This window comes from Neolamprologus brichardi, chromosome 13 (assembly GCF_056152115.1).
Source record: "Neolamprologus brichardi isolate AB-2024 chromosome 13, ASM5615211v1, whole genome shotgun sequence".
Classification (NCBI taxonomy): Eukaryota; Metazoa; Chordata; class Actinopteri; order Cichliformes; family Cichlidae; genus Neolamprologus; species Neolamprologus brichardi.
Genome location: NC_142116.1, coordinates 17,458,796 through 17,480,687, shown reverse-complemented (window position 1 = coordinate 17,480,687; position 21,892 = coordinate 17,458,796). Strand labels below are relative to the sequence as shown.

Sequence of the window (21,892 nt, the reverse complement as noted above, 5' to 3'; positions counted from 1 at the left end):
CTTTCTAAAGTTGTAGGGTTTTTATCTTGCAGCGTAAAGCACTTTGAGGTGACTTATTGTGATGTGGTGCTGTATAAATAACATTTAGTTGAATCATTTTCCAGATAAAATATTATAGATGAAGCTATTATTGATCAAGCAGTGCAAAAGTAATTTAAGTAAACCGCTGCAACATTAAATGATTTCAGTTTCAGTTTTCAGTTTTATTTGTCATATGCAAGTTAGCACAGGGTCAACATTGCAATGAAATGTGTTTGACGAGCAGCAGTCACTCAGCAGCATGATACAGTAGGAGAAAATATAATAAAATAAAAATAGAAAAATAGTAAGGAGCAAAATATTAGAGAGACATGGTAAAAGAGAAAAGATGACTAAATATATATGTATCTATAAATATAAATATATGTACACTAGTGATTAAATAAGAAAATCTTGAAAAGAAATATGACGGGAGGGCAGATGGGATATTGCACAGGAATGAGCAGCAGAAAATTTTATATAACACAATACAATTTACACATCAATGAACCATTTTATATAACAACATTAAATGTTTTCAGTGTTTTTCACTGCTGCTACACAGCCATGCATTTGGAATACATGCAGTTTGCTATCAGTTTTGAAGATAAGTGAGGCCTGTTGCATTGGGGAAAAAAGAATGGCAGCAAACGTTAGTCAGAAATTTGAATCGTTGAACAATACTGGTGCCTTCATAAATTTCTATACCATATTAACGCACCTATGTAGCATCACACACACTAGTTTTTGGGGACACAAGCTGCATGTTCCCTCTTCTCTTTAAGCTATGGCGTGGCACTCACATTTTCTTAAATTAATTTACCGGCCAAATCCCAATATGTTTTACTTCTTCTCCACAGCCCTCAGGCCCAAAGGAGGCAGAAGCATTTCTGTGTCTTTTGTAAACATTTCTCTTTTTTAGCATTTCAGTGTTCACAGACTGTCTTTCAGAAGTGATCCTGAACCCAAGCAATGATTGATTTCCACTACAGAATCACGCCTGTGTTTAATGCAGGGCTCCAAAATAACCTTCCAATATTAGCTTTCAGCCTTGTCCCACGTGTGCAGATGTGAGTCTGGACTGTCTGAATCTTTAATGATATTTTCCTTTAGTTTATGAAATCCTGAAATTCTTTCCAGCTTTAATTTGAGACATGAAACAACCTCTCTGGGATTTTTTTTCCCACACCCAAGCATTTTACTGAATAATCGTATTAGTTTTGGGAAGCTTCACCAGCTGTGGGTTTTCCCCCATTACGTAACATCGGCAGAATTCTTGTTCTCCCTGTACCCAACTTTTTGAAAACTTCTTGTTTGCATTAAAGCTTTCAGATAAGTTATAGCTGTTGTAGTTATAGTTTTAAATGATCTTCATATCAGGCCATTGTGCTTTTATTTGGTTTTTAAATATGATCCACACCCAGCAAATTATTATTGTCCCGTGTGGGGGACATGAGTCTGAGAGCTCTATACCAAACAAAATTAATGCACCAGAGTCCTGGTGTACAATCAAGAGGACATCCTCGACTTTCTAGTGATGCCACATTTGTAGGGATTTGATAGACAACATAGACTTTATTTTCAAAGTGATGAGCATTGCAGTTTCCACATTTTATAGCAAGAAAGGATGTTAAATTATTCATTTTTAATAATGTTTTGATTGATAATCTTTTTTTCTTCTCAAAGTGAGATTCCTAAATTCAGTTTAGTACAGAATAGTAATTTTAACCTTTTCAAAATAAAACTTGTATTAAGTGTTCTATTGTGCATTATGGATAAAAACCAATGTGTAAGCTAGGGCTCTAAAGTTTTTTGGTATTACTGTGTGTAGAAGGAGAATTTGGACCTTTTTGTGGAACATTTCTTTCAAACACAATACTTAATTGTCTTTAAAAAAAAATCTAGATATCAAAATGATTTTTTCTGATTCTCAGGAGATTATCGATTTCTATGTCTCTCTGTCTGTGCTCGCTCACTGTGGATTTAATCAGGATGTTGTGACCAAATGTCTGACCTCAGAAAGCAGACATGAGGCCAGAGTGAGAGGGTCACACCCTGCACAGCTTTCTCACTTACACATGAAACTATTCCAACTAGCTCTTTGGGAGCTTTGTCTTACAACGTTTTTATTTAATGGTGTGGGAACAGAAAAAAAAGAGTCTCTTCTCCTCTGTTACCGAGGCCGGTCAGCGTCGTTTCGACTCAGTCTACACAGTATATGTTGAGACAATAACCCACCCTCACCCCAAAGTTTTTTCCATTTGCTCTGTCCTCCTCACGAGCACTGCACGCAGACTTGATGCACTGGAGAGCCGTGAGTCACACTGAGGTCGCGTGTGGAGGACAGAGCCACTGTTTGTGAGCTTTGGTGGCGTTTCTGCTGGCCAGCCACTATTCAAACAATGACTTACTCACTGATTTTTAGAGGCCACGGCCTGAGGACATCCAGAGGTCAGAGTACATTATCGACGTTTATAAAATCAGCAGTATAGTATGCAATGTTTAGATTTTTTTCCCCCACAGTATCTCTAACATGAGCACAGGTAGAAACAAGGTTTGGTTATCAGATCTCCTGCTGCTCCATCAATAACAGAGTTATTATAGGTAACTGAAAGTAAACAAAAAAAGCCATAAAAGTAGATGTGAAAAAAATGAGTAAACTGAAATACAAATAAAGATTAGACCGCTGAAAAAATAAAACAAATCCTCTTTTAACTTGGAAAACCAACTAAAATAAAGTAAGACAGAAAGCATGTTTAGATTTAGTGTTTGGGGGGGGGGAGAGGAATGCCTGATGAGGCTTTGATAGACATATTTATTCATATTTTTTGCAATACATGTGCTGATTTCTTTTTTTCTTTTTTTTTTTTAAATCTTACCTTTTACATATTAAAGGCTAAAACTACAACTAAAACCAATGGGAATTAAACATTTTCAATAAATAAAAACTAAAGTAAAATTAACAAACTAATGTTGGAAAGTTAACTGAATGAAAAGCAAAAAGTCTGAAAGAAATGAAAACAAAAACTCCTTTTTAACAGGAAGAAAACCCCTCAGGGAGGGGCGCCCGGTTGGGATTAGGGGATGCAGACAGGGAAACCAAAATTAATAGCAATAACTGTACATTTTTCCACTGTTACATAAATGGTAAACAAAATCTAACATGTCATTGAAATGTAAACATGCAAACAGATATTTTTTTCACATATTTTAAAGACTTATGAAACAGACAAACGTTCAAGTGGCCGTTCGGGTAATTTGCCTCAAGCTAATTTCTCAAACTCTTGCTATAGGAAAATGATATTGTGTCCAGCATGAGTCAGAAACAATAACCGCTTACTGGTGTGGTTTTCTGGAGGTATTATTAGGCAATTTCCTCATTATCCTCCCACTGCTTTTCCCATAAATCAGTGCCAGCTAAATGACCAAACGCTAGCTTCATCACAGTGATTCAGGATTGCTGTAAAAGAAGCCGTTTATTGACCTTTTCCTTCTGTTTACTGTGAACCACCAAAAAACTGGCAACAGCAAACAATTTAGATATTAATTTAACATTTTCATAGACCAAAGTTTTAGATCAGCCACCAGCTCTTGTAAAGCTACAAATGATTTCAGACTAATCCAAACAACTTTCACATTTATTGTTTTTGGGTATTTTTTCCTGTAAATCCTGTTTGATCTGCTCAGTTCCCAGAAAATGTAATATGTGGATTAAACCCACGTGTCCTAAAAGAGAAATTATGTAGAAGCATGAAATTAAATCTGCAATGCTTTCTGTTGAACTCATGTTGTGTAATAGATTTTCTATTGTAGGTTTTCAGTAATCTATCAATTTTGAGTAAAAGAAAGCCCCAACACAGCAGCGAGGCTGTTTTGTTCATCACTGTTTATTTGAGGAAGAAAGTGCACAACAAAACAAAAACAGTATGAACATTCATTGCTTGGAACAGGTGGGAAATTCTGCTAATTATTTTAGCTCTCAGCATATTACCACAATTTCTGAAATCAGAAAATAAGTATTTTTCTCTAAAGTGTACCTGAAAGAATGACATGCTTTCATTTAGAAAACGTGAGGGTTCAAACAGCAACACCATAAAGCAGCTGCAGCACAAATTAAAACAGGCTGAGAAGTACATGTGTTTTTGATGCAACGATGACTCAATCTCTGCTGTGGTCTTCGTGAGATCATGTGCAGGGTCTGCTTAGAGAGGCTGCTCAGAGAAAGCAGTGTAACTCTTCACACGTGCAAAGAAGAAGGGTGTGTACATCCTGTCCAGGTCAAAAGTAGTAATGACCGTTTCCCCAGTCAACCTAAAAGCATAATCACGGTCAGGTTTAGAACAGAAATTGACGTTTTTCCCTTCTCGGTCACTTCTATTAGCAGTCCTGTGACTTACTTGTAAGTGATGTGGCAGGAATGGTGGATCCACACAAGCTTACTAAAACTCTGATGCCCCCCAGAGGACAGAGCCAGTCCCACGTGAAAGCTGTGTTCAGCCTCCGGAGCTGGGTTCCGCCTGCAGAACCGATTCTTTTGGAAGTCGGTCGCTTTCTGTCAACAGATGCGGTTTACAAGTTCAGACGTAATCCGACAGGTTAGGTGAAATATTATGGAAAACTGGAATTCACAGCAGATGCTCTCGGAAACATGGCACCTAAGAACAACGAATATACTGTAAACCTGCCAGAAATGTGATAACTACAAAGCTGGCAATCAACCAGAAGAGATTAGCCAAACTCACAGCTGAGATTCATTGGTTTCAGATTTTGTTGGCTAACTGTATCCGTAACATAAATAAAGCGTTTTTTTCCCGGGCTCTGGGTGCTTCGAACAGAGGCGAAGACCCGTGGGTCAGTGCTGCAGTGTTTAGCACCCTCACACATTTGTAGAAGTATAACTTGTGTAGGGAGAAATCATTTTAGACCTAGTAAACTATAACAATACATTTAACAGTGTTGTGTTTATGTAATGTTATGCAGGAATGTTTTTGACAAGCACAACACTGGTGCAGCCATGTACTGCACGCTAAATAACTTATTTGTGTTCGAGTAGAGGCCAATAAGAGGCCAACTTCTTCCATGAAAAGAAACAGACATGCTAACACACTGATGAATGAGGTACTAGGATTAAACAATGTAATTTTTTTCAAGGGGAAAATTCCCCTAATTATGTAACTGCAACTGTATTTGCACTGTTTTAAACATGTGACTTTTTTTAACCACTTCCATTTATTGAGGTTTCATTTATTCAATGAGCTGGCCTTATTATACATATATGGTTATCTATTCATCTCCCACCCCTCAAATGCCTCAAAAATTTCCTTACCTCATCTTTTTTCTTGCAGACAACAGCAAAAACTTTGGTTTGATTGCCTGTCTCCTGTGAGAGACGGAAGTGACCGAGCAGAACTGAATCCATTCTGAGAAATGAAACAATGAAACAATTGTCAATCCTTTATACTCTCTATGGGTCCAGCTGAGTTTAGAGAAAAGATAAGGTGTACCTGGTGTTCCTGGTACGCAAACGGGGAACAACGGACAAAGGCTCCTCAGGGGTGGTCAGCATGATGACGTGGCCATCAGGGAAGAAGCGGAGGTACCTGAGGCAACAATGTCGTCACTGTCAAAAATGTCATCTGTGGTTTCGTTACAACTCACAATAAATAAAGACTACACTCAAATATTTACCTGTAGTATTCAACATGGTGCCAAGCCCTGTAAAATCCATCCAGTGATTCCTCTCCTTGGCGAATGTACGATGTTTTGCTGATATACACACCTGTGGAAAGAAAATGAATCATCCAGTAATTTGTTTACATTGAATATGGCAGCAATAACTTCTAAAAGCATCAGCAAAAAACAACACTAGTGGCTGGTAATTTGAGGCATTAGTTCTCAACTGTTGTTAGCTGCATGTAACAATCATCTAAAAGTTTGCAGCATAAAGAAGTATTACACCCGTAACGTTATTCCTGCGGTCTTTTTATGTACTGAAACTCAGTACCCTTCCAGCAGCTGCCTCACACTGCAGGGGGCAACAGTGAGCTGCAAGTTAAGAGTAGGTACGCAAACATGGTTGGCAAACTTTCATCAAGTCCTTATACCTACATACCAGTTGGCGACACAAATATGAATTTCCCACCAAATGAAATTGGTCACAAAGAAATTTCCCCACAAACCTCCTTTCGTTTGCTTCGGGTCACTAGCAGATTCTCCAAGCTGTAACCACACATTTAAAAATCTGAAATTTTTATTTTGAAGGTGAATGATCTCCACTGAGTAGCTGACATATGCTTGCAGATCAGCCTCCATGCAAACTACTGCAGATTGCAATCACGAGGTGGTTTCGACAGCACCATATTTCTCGGTGACAAATTTCAAGTTAGCTATTGCTAGCAACTGCTCTTTTCCCTCTTCAATAGTGGTTGGGAGATGGTCGCTGCCAGGTCTCTAGGCCAATGTGACTTGAAATAAACTGCGATAAAAAAAAAAACATTACGTGGAAAATGTTACCTGATAAGCATGCTTGTGGTATCTGTCTTGATAATAAAATATATTTTCTATGACACTTTAGCTCTTAAATCATTTTGTATCTGTTACAAAACAGTACCTTTGGTATTTTCCTGCACTAATGTGGGTTTAGAAACCTGATTTATCAGTAGTAATTACCATCAAAACGGACTCTGGGCCTTTGCAGGAACATCTCCCTCCAGGATGTGAAGGGTACAAGTTTAGTGCACTTCCGTCCCCAAACTCTTAAACAAGCCAAGCGCCAAATCTCAGGGTCTCTGGAGAGAGAATGAAAGCGAAACAAAAAAAATTAAGAGCACCATGAGATCCTTTATTGCCTGATATAAAATTGGCAATTTTGTCAAAAGCTGAGCTTGCTGACAAATAATTTGTCACCCAGCTGATTTCTTTGAAAGCGAGGCTGACCTTGCACAAATGTAAAACCCACGGCAAACCAAAGACAGCTGCTCCAGAGCGCGCATGTCCAGATCGCTTGATACAACCCACCGAAATATGTACATCAGGATTTCCCGTGGCAAAGCTGCAATCAAAAAAAAAAAAAGAATGATAATGGCTATGTGTTTATTATGACTCAAGAGGTTTACAATGAAATTACATTAGAGGTTTTTACCTGAAATGTGCACCTGAGTCATTTCAACCTCAGGAGTGCAGATCTTTGGAAATGAGCCTTCCACAGATAGCTGCTGCTCGAAGTAGGCAAGTAGATCCTCGATCTCCCCATCTGCATCACTATCCTCCATGCTGCAAAAAAGAAAAATAAACACAGTGTGCTCAGTTTAAGAAATTAGACTATGCATTGCTCTCATACAAGCCAGCACACTATATTATTCACCTACCAAACAAAAGCAAAGAAAGAAAAGTTGCTTTTCTTGTTGTCGTAAATGGGGCAGCTTAAGTTTTAATTCAGCTGAGTGATCCTCCTCACACCCTCAGTCTGACTGTTTAGCCCTAATATTATAAGTTCAGCCTTTATACCACTAGTATAATTTCAATAATAATTAATATAGCAGCTCTCTGTTTAGCATCTTAATTTTTTGGCTTCACAGGGGAAAATGATCCCCAAAAGAAAAGAAAATGATTTACATAAGACTATAATTTTAGAGCAACTTGATGTCTGAAAACATGCTGTCACAAAACAGACCTGCGGTAAGATTAAACAAAATAAAGTAGCTTACTAGTTCCCTCCACCTCTGTCTGCATCAGGAGGACGGCTGTAGTTGATTTTAAACTCAATGTCAGGAACAAGCTGCATAGCCATGCGATAAAATTTGATAGCTGCAAGTAAAAACATCAGATTAGACATGAGAAACAAATCAAACAACCTCAGAGAAATTACAGAACTAAATGGACGGCGTTAAAGGATAAAGAGTTGTTAACTTCTAAAGAGTTATTTTTATTTGTGGTAAAGTGCCATCTGTATCCTATGTAGCGCATACCTTCATAGACGGCTCCATTCTGCTCCTCCTGAGCAGCTCTCAAGAACAGCTCTGTGGCCTGAGGGAAGGTGACTCTCGTCAGTCATTTAACAGCTGATAATAATCGACAACACATGCAAGCTTACAGCTAGAAAAAAATAATTCCCCAACTTGCCTTTTCCTCTCTAGCAATTTCTTGAGCCTTCCTCAGACCTTTGGCTTGGAGCAGTCGGTTGCTCGTTCCACTCGCTCCGGAGCTCGGTTTGAGCTCAGACATCCACTGAGCTCTGAACACATTGAGCTCCAGCTGAAATTCGATTACAATACTCATAGAGTGAGTGCCAAAGAAAGGTTTCAGCTTATCCACACTTAGTTGAACTTTAACACTGCTGTTACAGCCTATTTGGTTTACAAATCTAAGAATGAGATACAATACTGTATGAACTCAGAAATATATAAACTGCCAGGAGATGAAGACAAATATTAGAAACAAAGATGGACATGCATCAAAGAGTAGAGTTACAGTGTACTACATTCTTATAATATATTTTTATAAATGAATCGTTGCAAACAAATAAAATAAAGTCCTCCTCGTCTTTCATTGTATCTGCCTGACATATGAGAATTAATTCGGCTGCCATGTTTTGCATACAGCGCAGGTTTTGCCACTTTAAACAAATAAGTACATGAGGGGATAACATATCTTATCTTTGGCCAAAAGAAATGTTTTTGTTAGTGATTTCAGTGCTAGCTCGAATGATACACTGATGCACAGTACAGGTTCGCTTTTAGGAATATTGCAGTTTTCTTGACCTTTATGCATTAATGACACTGCAGTTTTTGTTTTATTTTCAGGAGATAAGTTAAATGTGCTGCTCCAGGCTCTGGGGAGGCCCCAGCGCATGGTTATAGCATAGTGTGTGTTTTTCTATGCAGGTATGTTTTTACTACATTGGTAGTGTGTTTGGGATCATTGTTATGCTGAAAAATAAAGCTGTTGACAATCAGAAGCTTTGTAGATGGTTTTGCATGATGGATCAAAATAACAGCACCTCCACCATGTTTTATAGACGGCAGCAGACACCCACTGTTGTACCTCTCTCCTGGCCTCAACTGTACATATTGATGACAATTTAAAAGAAGAATTTCAAATTAGACTCATCACTCCATCAGACCTGCTGTCACTGATTGTCAGTGCAAATTTTGTGTAATCTGACATATCTCAGTCTTTTCTCCCTGTGTCCCCTCCATAAGAATGTCTTCTTACCACGCTTATCTTCCACTAACACCACTGTGCGCTTTTATGACTAAATAAATAAATCGCAAGAAAATGTGGCTCCTTGGAAGTAAAATTTAATGAAGCACAGCCCTAGAGTGTTGCACAAACCATAATTTATGCTGCTCACCTGAAGATCTGGATCATCTGAACTTTCATCTTCATCCTCTACTGTACCTTCAATATCTGCATTTTCGTCAGCCTGCACAAGAAACCGAAAAGTTATAATAAAAAAATTAATTTACAGTTAACTATTTATATAAAAAACAGATTATCAGCCATCTTGTATAAGGTGATGAAGTCAATAAGGTGATGAAGATAAATTTAGAGACTAGAATAGCAAGCCTCATGTAACCAAACTTAATACACATAAACATTAATATATGCATTTAGCTCACTTTGGGTTGAAGTTAATTACACTGCTACTCCCTAAACAAAATCGATTTAAAATGCATATGAAATACGTAATAAACAACAATATTGTAAGTACACGTTGCTTTATATGCATTGCACACCGTTTTTTGTTGACAGTTTGGTGCTCCTTGTTATTACAGCACACTTCCCGGTTCATGTTGCGGTAAATAAGTTTCATTTTTCTTTAACATACAAACTGTCAAAGTGATCAAACTTGTTGCAAAAAATAGAAGCTATAAAGTTCTGCTGTGGGCCTGATTTAGAAGCAACTCAGGTAACACAACCATATTTAGCTTAACAGTCTGCGATGCTAACCTCGGTGTATAATACTGTGAATTAATCTGCACATCGTTGATTTGAGGGTCTTGCATCTAAATGTATGCGCCAAGTGTTGTAAATCAACTACTTTCGTAACTAGTTTGTAAACTAGTTAGCTTACAGCTCAGCTTAGCTGAGCTAGGCTGAGCTGCAGGTAGCATTAAAAGAAGCCAGGTGACGTTAGCTACATTAGCTCGCTAGCTCGCTAACACTTTTCGCTGCATAACTGCCAAAAACACGGTGACCCACCATGACAACCTGGCCAGTAAGTCTCCTTGTTATCTTCACAGGCGGTCAGTACTACCGTTTACAGTTCACGGTCGGAGAAACGGACAACACAACGGACATATTTACGAGCTCGCAGGAACGCAGCCATTTCGCTGAGTAGCCCGGAGCCTCAGTGGCACAGGAAGTCAGGAGGCGCTGTGAGACTCGAGAAGCGCCGTGTCACTCCGGCTCTTCTATATCAGCTGAAAAATAAACATCCCTGTGTGGGGCAACGACTAGCAGCTGTCATTTTTGAGTGGCCTGTATGCATGTGTTATATTATAACAACAACTGTCTTTAGTGACCAAATTGTTGGCATGTTAATTACGGGACATTAAATACTCTGACAGGTGCACCTGTTCCACTGCTGGTTATAGGAACGAGCCAATCACATGGCACATTTAAGCATGATCAAGATGACCAACTGAAGCTAAACTTGAGCATCAGAATGAGGAAGAATGGTTATTTAAGTGGCTTTGAATGTAGCATGGTTGTTGATTAAAACTAAATTCCAATTAACCACTCATCACAACCGCAGAAGAGCATCTCTGAATGCACAACATGTGGAACTTTGAAGCAGATGGGCTGCAGCAGCGGAAGACCACACTAAATGCAACTCCCATCAGCTAAGGGGAAATAGAGGCTACAGTTTGCACAGGCTCACCGTAATTGGATGATAGAAGATTGGAAAAATGCTGTCTAGTCTGATGAGTCTTGAATTCTGCTGCAACATTCAGATGGTTAGCATAAACAACATGAAAGCATGAATCCATCCTGCCTTGTATCCATGGTTCAGGGTTGTGATGGTGTAATGGTGTTAGGTATATTTTCTTGGCAAACTTTGGGCAACTTAGTACCAACCAATCATTTAAATGCCAGAGCCTACCTCAGTTTTGGTCACTGTGTCGCCATCTTCTGATGGCTTCTTCCAGCTGGATAACACACCATGTCACAAAGTTCAGATAATCTCAAACTGACTCCTTGAACATGTCAGTGAGTTCCCTGTTCTCAATTGGCCTCCACAGTCAACATATGTCATTCCACTAGAGCACCTTTGGGATGCAGTGGGATGGGATGTTCCAACCAAAGTCTCAGAGGAACGACTTGTTGAATCTACACCACAAATAATTAATGTAGTTCTGAAGGCAAAATGGAATCCAACCTAGTACTAGCAAGGTGTACCTTATAAAGTGTCCTGTGAGCGTAAATTGCGATGTGATTGTCAGAGCTGTTGCTTTTTTAATTCCTGCCAGTTAAATATAAAATGTAAATCCACGAGTTGTATATATCAGTAGGCTCGCCAGTATTCCTTTTTTGCTTTTTTGAAGTTTTTTTTTTTTTTAAATTTACTTATTATTTTTGAAATTCATTATAATATAGCACCAAATGGCAACAGCAGTCTTCGAAAGGCACTTTCAGGCATATGGTATGGTTAATACATGTAAAAAGAATGTGTACTAACAATTTAGGGAGTAGGGAAAACGATGATGACCTCACATTCATAAGAGTGCGAAACAAGAGCACTAAATGTTGCTCACTTCCGCTTTTGCTCTGCACATAAACATCTTTTCCACTCTTTGCGTATTTTTATGTTACTGGCTGGTCTTTACACCTCGCCATTCGCCCTTCACGATTATGTCATAAAATGTCAATGACTTTAAATGACTGCACCGCTTCATGTTTATCTTCTCTAGCAATGCGTGGATTAAACATAGTAAAAGCCCTGCTTTAAATAGTCCGCACTCGTTAAAAGCGATATAGATACATAAAAGCTGGTGTTTACGCTCCAGCATCTTTACGACGGGATGAGAGGAGGACTCCTGTGATTTGTTGAAATTAAACCGCAGGGTCTTTTCACAGCATCGCGAGATCTTGATAATCTCTGTGAGGAAGGAAGGAGGGGAGGACGGAGGGGAGGAAGGGGCCTAGCTGGAGATTTATTTACGGTGTGTGTTGGGCACACTGGTTGCAGCTATTCGGAGTGTAACGGTAACAGTTAGCGGGCTAATGGAGTAAGCCATTTGTTTACCATCGACTACGAATGACTGGCTATGAGCTGTTGGCGGTTTGACGCGAGGAGGGTAAGTGCAGTGTGCTGCTCGTCGTTTTATTTTGAGTAAGAAGCCCAATCAGTCCACTGTTTCTCTGATGGCTTGTCAGCAGCTGGGCCACCAGCAGCATCACAATGCGGTCAATGTTTATTTCTACCACGCTAGCTGACAGAGGGCTGGCTAAAATGTAACCACAATCTCACAGGGGGTTGTTGTAGTATTAAATCCAGTCAGTCTGAACAACGCCAGTGAACAAAGCAGTAAACAGTAGCTGGTTTGCTAGCTCTTGCCAGTAGGTTAACATAATGTGAACCCCTCTTTTAAAATGAATGGTGATAAATTGGCCAATATAATCACAGTTTCGTGATACTGTGCTGTTACAAAGAAAGAAAAAATAGTGCCTCCTTCTTAATTTGTATTCTATTTATTATCATTTTAAACGTTTCAGGTCATGAATGAAGCTTAATGTTAGACAAACATAACCTGAGTAAATGCAAAATGCAGTTTTTAAATATAATTTAATTTATTTAGGGTAAAACAGCACAGCTATCCAAACCCACATGACTGTGTGGAAAACGTGATTGCCCCCTGAACCTAATAACTGGTTGTGCCACCCTTGACTGCAAGAACTGGAATCAAGTGTTTGTGATAAGTGGCAATGAGTCTGTCACATCACTGTCTAGGAATTTTGGCCCTTCTTCCATTAGTTTGGCCACATTGGAGAGTTTTCCGGCATGAACAGCCTATTTGAGATGCTTGAAATGCATGATCTTAATCTGATTTCACACCAGACCATGACTGGGCCACTCCAAAACAGACGGACAGTCTCCTTCAGGATTTTCTGATAGATATCAGAAATTCATGGTCTCATCAATTACAGCAAGTCTTCCAGGTCCTGAAGCAGCAAAGCAGCCCCAGACCATCACACTGTGACCATTATGTTTGACTGTTGGTATGACGTTATTTTTATGATTTTTTTTTTTTTTTTTTGGTTAGTTTTACTTCAGTCCAAAGAATATTTTGCCCAAAGTCTTCTTTTTCGCCCTTTAGGGGTCACCATGACAGATCATCTGCCTCCGCCTTATCCTATCTCTACCACCCCAGCACTAAACCTCTGCACGTCCTGCTTCACTACATTCATTACTCCTTCCACGGTCTTCCTCTTTTCCACCTTCCTGGCAGCTACATATTCAACATCCTTTATGTAATATATCCACTCTCCCTCCTCTGCCCATGTGTAAACCATCTCAGCCTTGCCACTCTAACTTTGTCTCCATCTCAACTTGAGCTGTCCCTCTAATGTTCTCTGATGCTGATATTGAGAATCTGCACAGCATCATCTAGGATAGCAAAACTATGATTTGTTTATTTGAGTGATGGCTGCTGGAAGAAAGCTATTTTTAAACCTTGTTATGCTGCACTTTGGCACTAAAAGCCTTTGTATAGAAGGAAGAAACTGAAACTTACTACGCAAAGCATGCAAGTCTTTCAGTCCAAATCCTCTATTCTATTAAATAAAGGATGGAAGGGTGACTATAAATTGCATGCATTCAATAAAAGATATGATATGAGTGAGCTGGTGTGTTTATGTTTCTACAAGCTTCCGCTGTGTCGTAATTATTTCCATGCAGAGTTGCATTACTTTTTCACCATGATGTTGCGTTTATGATGGGAGAGGCGGACAGTTGTGTAATGTCTTTTCCAGCACATCCCAAAAATTCTCACCGGGGTTCCTCCCTGAACTACTCAAAATCCTAGTATTATCATCTCCGAAAATGGTGCACTATCAGGAAAGGGAAAAAAATAATTCATGTTTTTTGTTTTTTAATCCATATAGTCAAGTAGTCAGCTGGCCTCATTTTTTGGTCACCTGAAAAACTCGACGGTATGCACTATGCATGGTGGGTGCATCACTTCACTTGCCTCTCTTCTTACCTCGATGCATCGCATCCATCACTCTGGAGCATTCATCAGATCGCACGACCTTTTAGCATTGTTCCAGAGTTCAGACTCTACTGCAGTAACTAACCAATCAAGGCTCTTAACTATCTGTGTGACTTTTTGGTCAGTATATCTGTACCTGGATATATTGTGGAAACATATACTCAGAAATTGCATTGCAGATTTAATATTGTCTCCTATCACTGACTGATAATATTTAAAGGCTTAAAGAAATAATGTCCCACTCAGTGGTTAGTTTGTGGATCCTTTGCTGAGTGAACTCATGCTTGGTCTCTTTATTTTTTTTCTTTCTCAGCTCAAAGGACAGAAGTCCATGACACAATGAGTCCTCCACCTCTGCCTGTAGTCTTCTGCTGTTGCCACAGGAAAATCTGGTTGCATTCAGCAGTAGGAGGCGAACACATCTCTGTTTTCCACCCCGTTATTATCTGCCCCCTGACAATGCTACGGAAGGACAAGCATAATGAATAGATACACTACCATCAGACAGCTCGGGGATGGCACCTACGGCTCAGTCATCCTCGGCCGCAGTCTGGAGTCAGGGGAATTAGTTGCCATTAAGAAGTGAGTATCACAAAATTGTGTTTCTCTATAATCTGTGATGTTTTTTCTTCTTGGGTTTAGCTATAGTATGATTTCATTTGGTCTCGACTTGAAAAGCTAACTGTAAGCAAAGACACAGGCTGTTTTGTTTTTTTTATTTTTTTTTTTCTGTTATGTTATTTCAGAATGAAAAGGAAGTTCTACTCCTGGGAAGAATGCATGAACCTCCGTGAAGTGAAGGTGAGCTTACATTTTTGAAAAGTTTAACATTTTAAAGTGAGTGATGGAAAATAAATCAACCCAAATTTAACATTGAGTCTAAGTGATCTGGTGCAGCTGCATTTTTGATTTGGGCAGGAATTGTGTATACTGGTATTTATTGTTCAGCTGTACGTGGCTGTTCCCTGTTAACACAATTCTTCATTCTTGGTGGGGTAAAATGATTTAAGCAACCTACCAAATTTACTTTGAACACCTAATCCTTAAAGGATATCTTGCAGCCTCTTCAGTTGTATCCAGGCTTGAATTGATCAGCATTGTTGTGCTTTAACATAGTACCTTATTTTCTGAATGAAATACACAGAATTATATTTATATGTGACACAAGATGCCATTTTTATGATTTTAAAACATGTAAATGTGCTTGTCCTGTAGATTTTTGTTTTTATTTTACTAGTCCTCCTTGCAGATGAGGGAAAGCGGTAGCTTTGCACACTGAAGACTCTCAGCAGAAACTGATTTATGCTGTACTACACAGGAATAGTCAGCCAAACCAAAGTGGCCAGCTGGTTCTGGCGCGATGTGCATTAGGACACGTCATGTGACCCCTGTCATGCTTGTGCCATCCAAAATAGTCCTGAAGAATTTAGCGTACTCAGAGAAAATATATATTGTCCCTTTCACAGCTAGAAACATTTGCCTTTATCCTTAACAAAACTTAAAACTGTCACCTCACTGTATATTTCTGAACTGGACATTTGAAGTTATTTCACTGTCTAAATAGTACTTACATGCACTCACTGGCTTCACTAGTTACACCTTCCCAGTACCAGGTTGAAACCTCAGAACTACTCATGGTATAGATTCGCCCACGCCATTACACCAACAACACCAGCCTGAACCTTTGGTACAAAGCAGGATGGATCCATGCTTTCATGTTGTTTACACCAAATTCAAACCTTACCATCTGAATGTTGCAGCAAAATTCAAGACTTATCAGACAAGGCAACATTTTTCCAAGCTGCCGTTGTTCAAGGTTGGTGGGCCAGTGAGAACTGTTGCCTCAGTTTCGTGCTCTTACCTGAGGAGTGGCACCCAGTGTGGTCTTCTGCTGCTGTAGCGCATCTGTTTGTGCGTTCAGAGACTCTCTTCTGCGTTCCTCGGTTGTAACAAGTGGTTATTTGTCTTACTGTAACTTTGATGCTCAGATTGTCTCAACTGTGTCTACATGTCTGAACGCATTGAATAAATTGCTACCATATCCTACTGAGAATCAAGGGGGGGTATTTGTGTTAATAAGCAGTTGATAAGATGTACCTAATAAAGTATCAGTTAGGTGTATATCACTCATGAAATTCAACATGATAATATTTTTGAATTCATGATGTCAAGAAAGACATTCTGCACTACAGGCAGGTACATCAATAAACACTGATTGCAACAGGAACCATGAACATAAAGTATGATGTTATTACACGTGACTAGCTCTTCAGGATTTACAGTTAAAAATTAACCATATTTACCACATGCTGGGCTTTAGTGCAGTCTCCCATGATAATGCATCTACTGTCCTTCCCTTTTATGGACGCTCTCCTTCTGATTGGCTGCTCCACATGAAAAACCTTTGAACAGCAGTTGTGTTTGGGTTGCTGTGTGTCTGAGATAACCATATTAGGAAATACACTCACTCTGACGTCATGTACAGCCAAGAGTAAAAAAAAAAAATCTAAAATCAAACATATTAGGATTACTTTCAAATCTCATTATTATTATCAAATTATGGTATGAATAACAACATCCAGCACATATATGACACAAAATAAGGAAAAGCATTATCACATGAGGCCAATGTTTCAGTTTGGGTTGATTATTTTTCATTATTTTGTTTAGAAAGCTCATAATACTCTTAATGCTATTGTGTATATATGCTATTGCTTTATGGGTAATGTAGTGATGATTTACATGCTAGGCCATCTGGGAAGTCAATGAATGCCTTTCTGTTTGTTTTTCACACCGTTTCAGTATTTTACTGTCTAAATTTCCTCACAGTGCAACAGTCACACACCAGCTCTAAGAGCAGAAGGTGATTCTTGTGTGCTGTTGGTTTTGAGCTCTGTTCCCAACCCTGGCCTACACACACACCCCTTTCTAGAGCTTAACCTTGATACAGCAAACACGAGTAGAACATGAGTCCTGCTGAGTAGATTTATAATTACAGCATGCTATCATGAAATCTGAGACCCATTATGGCTTTCCTCCCCCTTACTAAAATATAGCATGGTTAAACCTATACCATCCCAGTGCATGGGAAAATGTATATTTCTCCATTCTGCTTTCTATTTATTCCATATCCCCCCCCCCCCCCCCTTTTTTTTTTTTTTTTTTTAATTGTAAGCATAAATCCCACCTTTGCAGCATTTCACCTTCCAAACTATACCTACAAGGGTTTTTTGGTAGTTGTAGGGTGTGCTTCTGAATGTGCTGCAGTGACCTCTGTGTGTTGTCCAGCATGTTTAGATTCATTTATTTCTCCCTCCGCTTTGGCTTTATGGAGTCCACGTTGTGTTAATGCTTGTGTCTATTCTTGCAGTCCTTAAAGAAGCTGAACCATGCTAACGTGATCAAGCTTAAGGAGGTCATTCGGGAAAATGATCACCTCTACTTTATATTTGAGTACATGAAGGAGAATTTGTACCAGCTCATGAAAGACAGGTGTGTGCAGTGATTTAGGTATTTTCATATTTGAAAGTGTATTTGAGTAAGGTTTGCTGTTGCTGTACTCATCCAGCTTTGAATGGTTTCTTTGTGCAGGACCCGGTTATTTCCTGAATCTACTGTAAGAAATATCATGTTTCAGATACTTCAGGGGCTCGCCTTCATTCATAAACATGGTACGTCTGGTTTGTTTTGTTTTTTTGTTGTTTTTTTTTACTCCAGGGTGTTCATTAAATGTTGCATCCCTGGCATTTCAATCCGGCGAGATGCTCATGCACGCATCTCTGGTTAGGTTTTTTCCACAGGGACATGAAGCCAGAGAATCTTCTGTGCATGGGCCCAGAGCTGGTGAAAATAGCTGACTTTGGGCTTGCCCGAGAGATCAGATCTCGACCGCCTTACACAGATTATGTTTCAACTAGATGGTGAGTTGATTTTTTTGTTTGTTTGTTTGTTTGTTTGTTTTTTCGAGCAAACATAGTTCTCATGTACTTGAAGGATGCCTAAGTCCTTTTTGTACCAGGTACCGAGCTCCAGAGGTGCTCCTCAGATCCACATCCTACAGTTCACCTATAGACCAGTGGGCAGTTGGCTGCATTATGGCAGAGCTGTATACCCTCAGGCCTCTTTTCCCAGGATCCAGTGAAGTAGACACCATATTCAAGATTTGCCAAGTCTTGGGTACACCAAAGAAGGTAGTTATTCACACACAGAGCCAAAACCTTTTTGAGTTTGGGAGAAACAAGGCGTTACTTAATAAGAGTTGGTGTCCACATCAGAAATCATAGTTTTAAGCCACCTCACTGAAACTCTACAGAGTGAGGAGCCATCTTTAAAAAAGGGTCTTTTAAAAAGACCCTTCGAGTCCTCCTTATTTGCTGTGTGCAGTTTGAGTCACTAGTCAGTGCTTATTAGTGTTGAGAACTGCTTGTGATCCTTTAGAAACATGCTACGGTGCATATGGTGGAATCATAAGGACAGGCTTGAGTGGGCGCGATCATGTCTATTGTTGGCAACGCAGCGAGAATGTGAAGCTTTCTGAGTTTTTCAAGTCTCAAAACGTGAACCGTGGACTGACTCCTCCTTCTAGAATGATTGGCTCGAGGGATATCAGCTGGCAAGTGCTATGAATTTCCGTTGGCCTCAGTGTGTTCCCAGTAATCTGAAGACACTGATCCCAAATGCAAGTCCTGAAGCCATCCATCTGATGACCGACCTGCTGCAGTGGGATCCCAAGAAGAGACCAGCGTCTGCCCAGGTAGTGTCTGATTTGATGTCCTGGTATTTCCATTACTCTGTGCAGCTTAGCGAAGAGAACAAATACATTTTTTTTTTTACAGGCTCTCAGGTATTCGTACTTCCATGTTGGCCAAGCTTTGGGGACGCCTCAGCAGATCTTGGAGCAGGGAAGGCCTCAGCCGAGCCGTGTGCCAATGCAGACTCCTTTACAGTCTCAACAGATGTTGCAGCAGCAGCCTCTGCTGCTTAAGCCTGTGCCCCCCTCCCAGCCTCCTCCTCCCAACCAACACTGCTCGCCCTCCAGGCCTCTTCAGCAGGTCCAGCACTCCCCTGCATCAGCAGCCGCCCAGGCTGCAGCGTACCAGCGACACACAGAGCTGGTGCGAGAGCAGCAGCCGCCAAAGCACATCCTGAAGCAGGAGCAGACTGAGGGAACGGCGCAGAGCCATCTTCCTTACATCGTTGACAAGACTCTCCAGTGCAAGGTGAGGCTCCTAAATGCTTTGAAAAATCTGTGTAATCCACATCTGAGTAGCGCAAATGTAGAGCACAGAAAAAATGAATCAGTGAAAGGCTAAAGAGACAAGTTGTTGCATTATCTTTATATTCTTGGCCAATCTTGGTGTAGCAAACGAGGCAGGAGCCAGAAAATGCAAACCTGCTGAGCTATCAGTTGAAACCTAAAGGAGGAGGAGGGCGGCGGCGGTGGGGCCACGGCACAGGGCACCTCAAGGGTGACGACTGGGACGATTACGAAGAAACCGATCTGACGTCTATAAGTATTCTTGGGAAAAGTAACTTCTCTACACAGAAGTCGAGGCAGGGAGAGGGCACGCTGAGCAGGTGGGGCTTAATCACACACAAACAAAATACTCCCAAATAAGCCTACTGCACAGAGCTATAATATCTATTAGTTATGTGCATGCTGGTTATTCAGATCCCTCCACTTTTTTGTCTCACAGATATGGAAATATTCTGGATTTTAGCCGGCCCACTGGAAATGAAGATGCACCTTTAAACCTGAACAAGACTGCATCCTATCAAGAGCCATCAAGAACTGCCTCTGCTAAGCAGCATTACTTGAGGCAGTCGAGATATTTACCTGGTAATAAACTGTGTATTTTTATACATAGCAGAAGTAGTTGATGGGCTTTATTTAAAAAATAATATATAATGTTGGGTCTCAGTTAATAGGTTTACCCAGCTCTGTTATTCTTAAATGTTGCCCATTTAAGAATCTAATATTTATGATTGCCTTTCTGTCCATTTCAGGCATTAGTACAAAGAAGAATGTGGCCATAAATGCCAGTAAAGACTTCACTGGAAGCCATCTTTGGGGCAGCAGTAGTATTCCATTCGGAGGGACTCTGCCGAGTAGAGGCGCTCACGGTAACTTCACTGTAAGCTTTAGACTCTTTGTTGTTGTTAAAGATGTTCAAAGTAATGGGCTTTTGCTTTTAACTATCAGGCACAAATACAATCCCAGGTGGATACATGCCATCTTTTTACAAAAAAGACAGCGGCTCTGCCGGTTACAGAGGGCATCAGGGTCCTTCAGTGGAGACAACAGCATCAAGTGAGCACAGATCTGAGCTTTCTTTAATACCCAGTTCTTAAAAAAGGAATTTATAAAGGGCAAAAAAACACTGCCTTCAAAACCCGCTTTTTGTGTTTCTTTGTTGCCGTCTCAGATTATGCAACATGGCGGTCTGGCCGGAGCCAGATGAACACGTCTGCCAACATGCCATCGACCAACAAAAGCACCCCGGGTCTGCTGCCTCGCCCGCCGCTGCAGACTATTCATGGGCGAACAGACTGGTCTGCCAAATACGGACACCGCTAGTGGCCTCGCCCCTGAGCTCCGATCTGTGCCCTAAGAACTGTTTCTCTCCAAAGAGTAGGCATAGTCGTTTTATAATCAAAATGTGTACATAAATCTTACACAGCAATAAATTCAGTTTTGTCGTGCGTACCATGGATGTTGTGATATGTAAAATATTTAAGTAAACATGTAGAATGCAACCTGCCAAAATGTGAGCCCAGATTTGCTCATCAGTGTTTTATTTTGTATTTCTGGGGCTGAACGTATGTCCTGCGGAGGTTGCATTCGCAGTTTTGTATCATATCTGTTGTTTACCACATGTACACATTATATGCATACTGTAACTATTCACTGTGACTTTTTTTGGCTGACAAGTTACTTTGCCTCTGTACAGTAGTGTTTTTCTTTTTACATGATTATTCTTTTGTTTTACAGTGATTGCATTTCCAATCAGGTAGCTGTCATTTATGTGTTATCTCCTTTTTTTTTGTCACTGAATTTTAATGCAATTCAAGGGGTTGTGACATTGTATAGATCCGTTTCTGTTCAGTAACACATTTAACCCCTCTTGGCCAAACTGAGTGTAATTATTGAAACGCAGGTTATCAAGTACAATTAAAACTTTTTGACTGGGTACTGGTATTCGCACAGTTTATTCTTTTATGAAGCAATTGTAGTCGATTGAAACGTTTTATTGTTATTTCTTTTAAATGGAACTATTACCTGTCAGCCCAGCTTCCATGTCAGGCCCACAGCTGCTGCAGGATGAGCACAGCTTGGCTGCTGGATTACTCTGTCAGGGATTAATCCAGCTATTAATACTAAAGCAGATAGGTTGGGAAATATTTGGAAAGTGACACAGTTTTCATCATTTTAACTCAAAATTGGATTCTGCTTGAAGCTTTCAAGGGGTTTAACTAAAATATTCCATCAGTTGGTGTAACTAGTTTATACTCCTATCTTCTTGGATGGATTTGCTTTGTTTTTCCAGCCTAAGGATGACCTGTTTCGCTTGCACAGAGCTCCTCTGACTCCTTGTTGTTTCAGATCGTCAGCCTATTCAACGTATGATAGCTCACAGCTGTACCTGTCAAATTCTGTT

General features: G+C 40.0%; 2 protein-coding genes across 3 annotated transcripts; one reads left to right on the top strand and one right to left on the bottom strand.

The window, feature by feature from the left end:
* Positions 1 to 3,885: 3,885 nt before the first annotated feature.
* Positions 3,886 to 10,394, bottom strand: fbxo9 (F-box protein 9). The gene is made up of 13 exons (XM_006800730.3): positions 10,222 to 10,394; positions 9,371 to 9,442; positions 8,140 to 8,271; positions 7,986 to 8,043; positions 7,725 to 7,824; positions 7,160 to 7,290; positions 6,955 to 7,069; positions 6,688 to 6,806; positions 5,707 to 5,797; positions 5,523 to 5,618; positions 5,345 to 5,438; positions 4,416 to 4,570; positions 3,886 to 4,329 (listed from the first exon to the last, which is right to left on the bottom strand). The coding sequence occupies exons 1-13, from the start codon at positions 10,222 to 10,224 to the stop codon at positions 4,221 to 4,223; spliced, it is 1,275 nt and encodes a 424-aa protein (XP_006800793.1). The 5' UTR covers positions 10,225 to 10,394; the 3' UTR covers positions 3,886 to 4,220.
* Positions 10,395 to 12,133: 1,739 nt separating this feature from the next.
* Positions 12,134 to 21,424, top strand: LOC102778244 (serine/threonine-protein kinase ICK-like). Of its 2 annotated transcripts, none has more exons than XM_006800729.2 (14): positions 12,134 to 12,320; positions 14,548 to 14,816; positions 14,981 to 15,035; positions 17,605 to 17,726; positions 17,826 to 17,905; positions 18,022 to 18,154; positions 18,253 to 18,424; positions 18,820 to 18,987; positions 19,070 to 19,453; positions 19,597 to 19,811; positions 19,931 to 20,073; positions 20,241 to 20,357; positions 20,437 to 20,544; positions 20,660 to 21,424. In XM_006800729.2, exons 2-14 carry the CDS (start codon positions 14,716 to 14,718, stop codon positions 20,809 to 20,811), a joined length of 1,950 nt encoding a protein of 649 aa, XP_006800792.2. In that variant the 5' UTR covers positions 12,134 to 12,320; positions 14,548 to 14,715; the 3' UTR covers positions 20,812 to 21,424. The 2 variants fall into 2 exon arrangements, with proteins under 2 accessions (XP_006800792.2, XP_087706375.1); XM_087850249.1 differs by having other exon boundaries at positions 20,241 to 20,361; positions 20,441 to 20,544.
* The last annotated feature ends 468 nt before the right edge of the window (positions 21,425 to 21,892 follow it).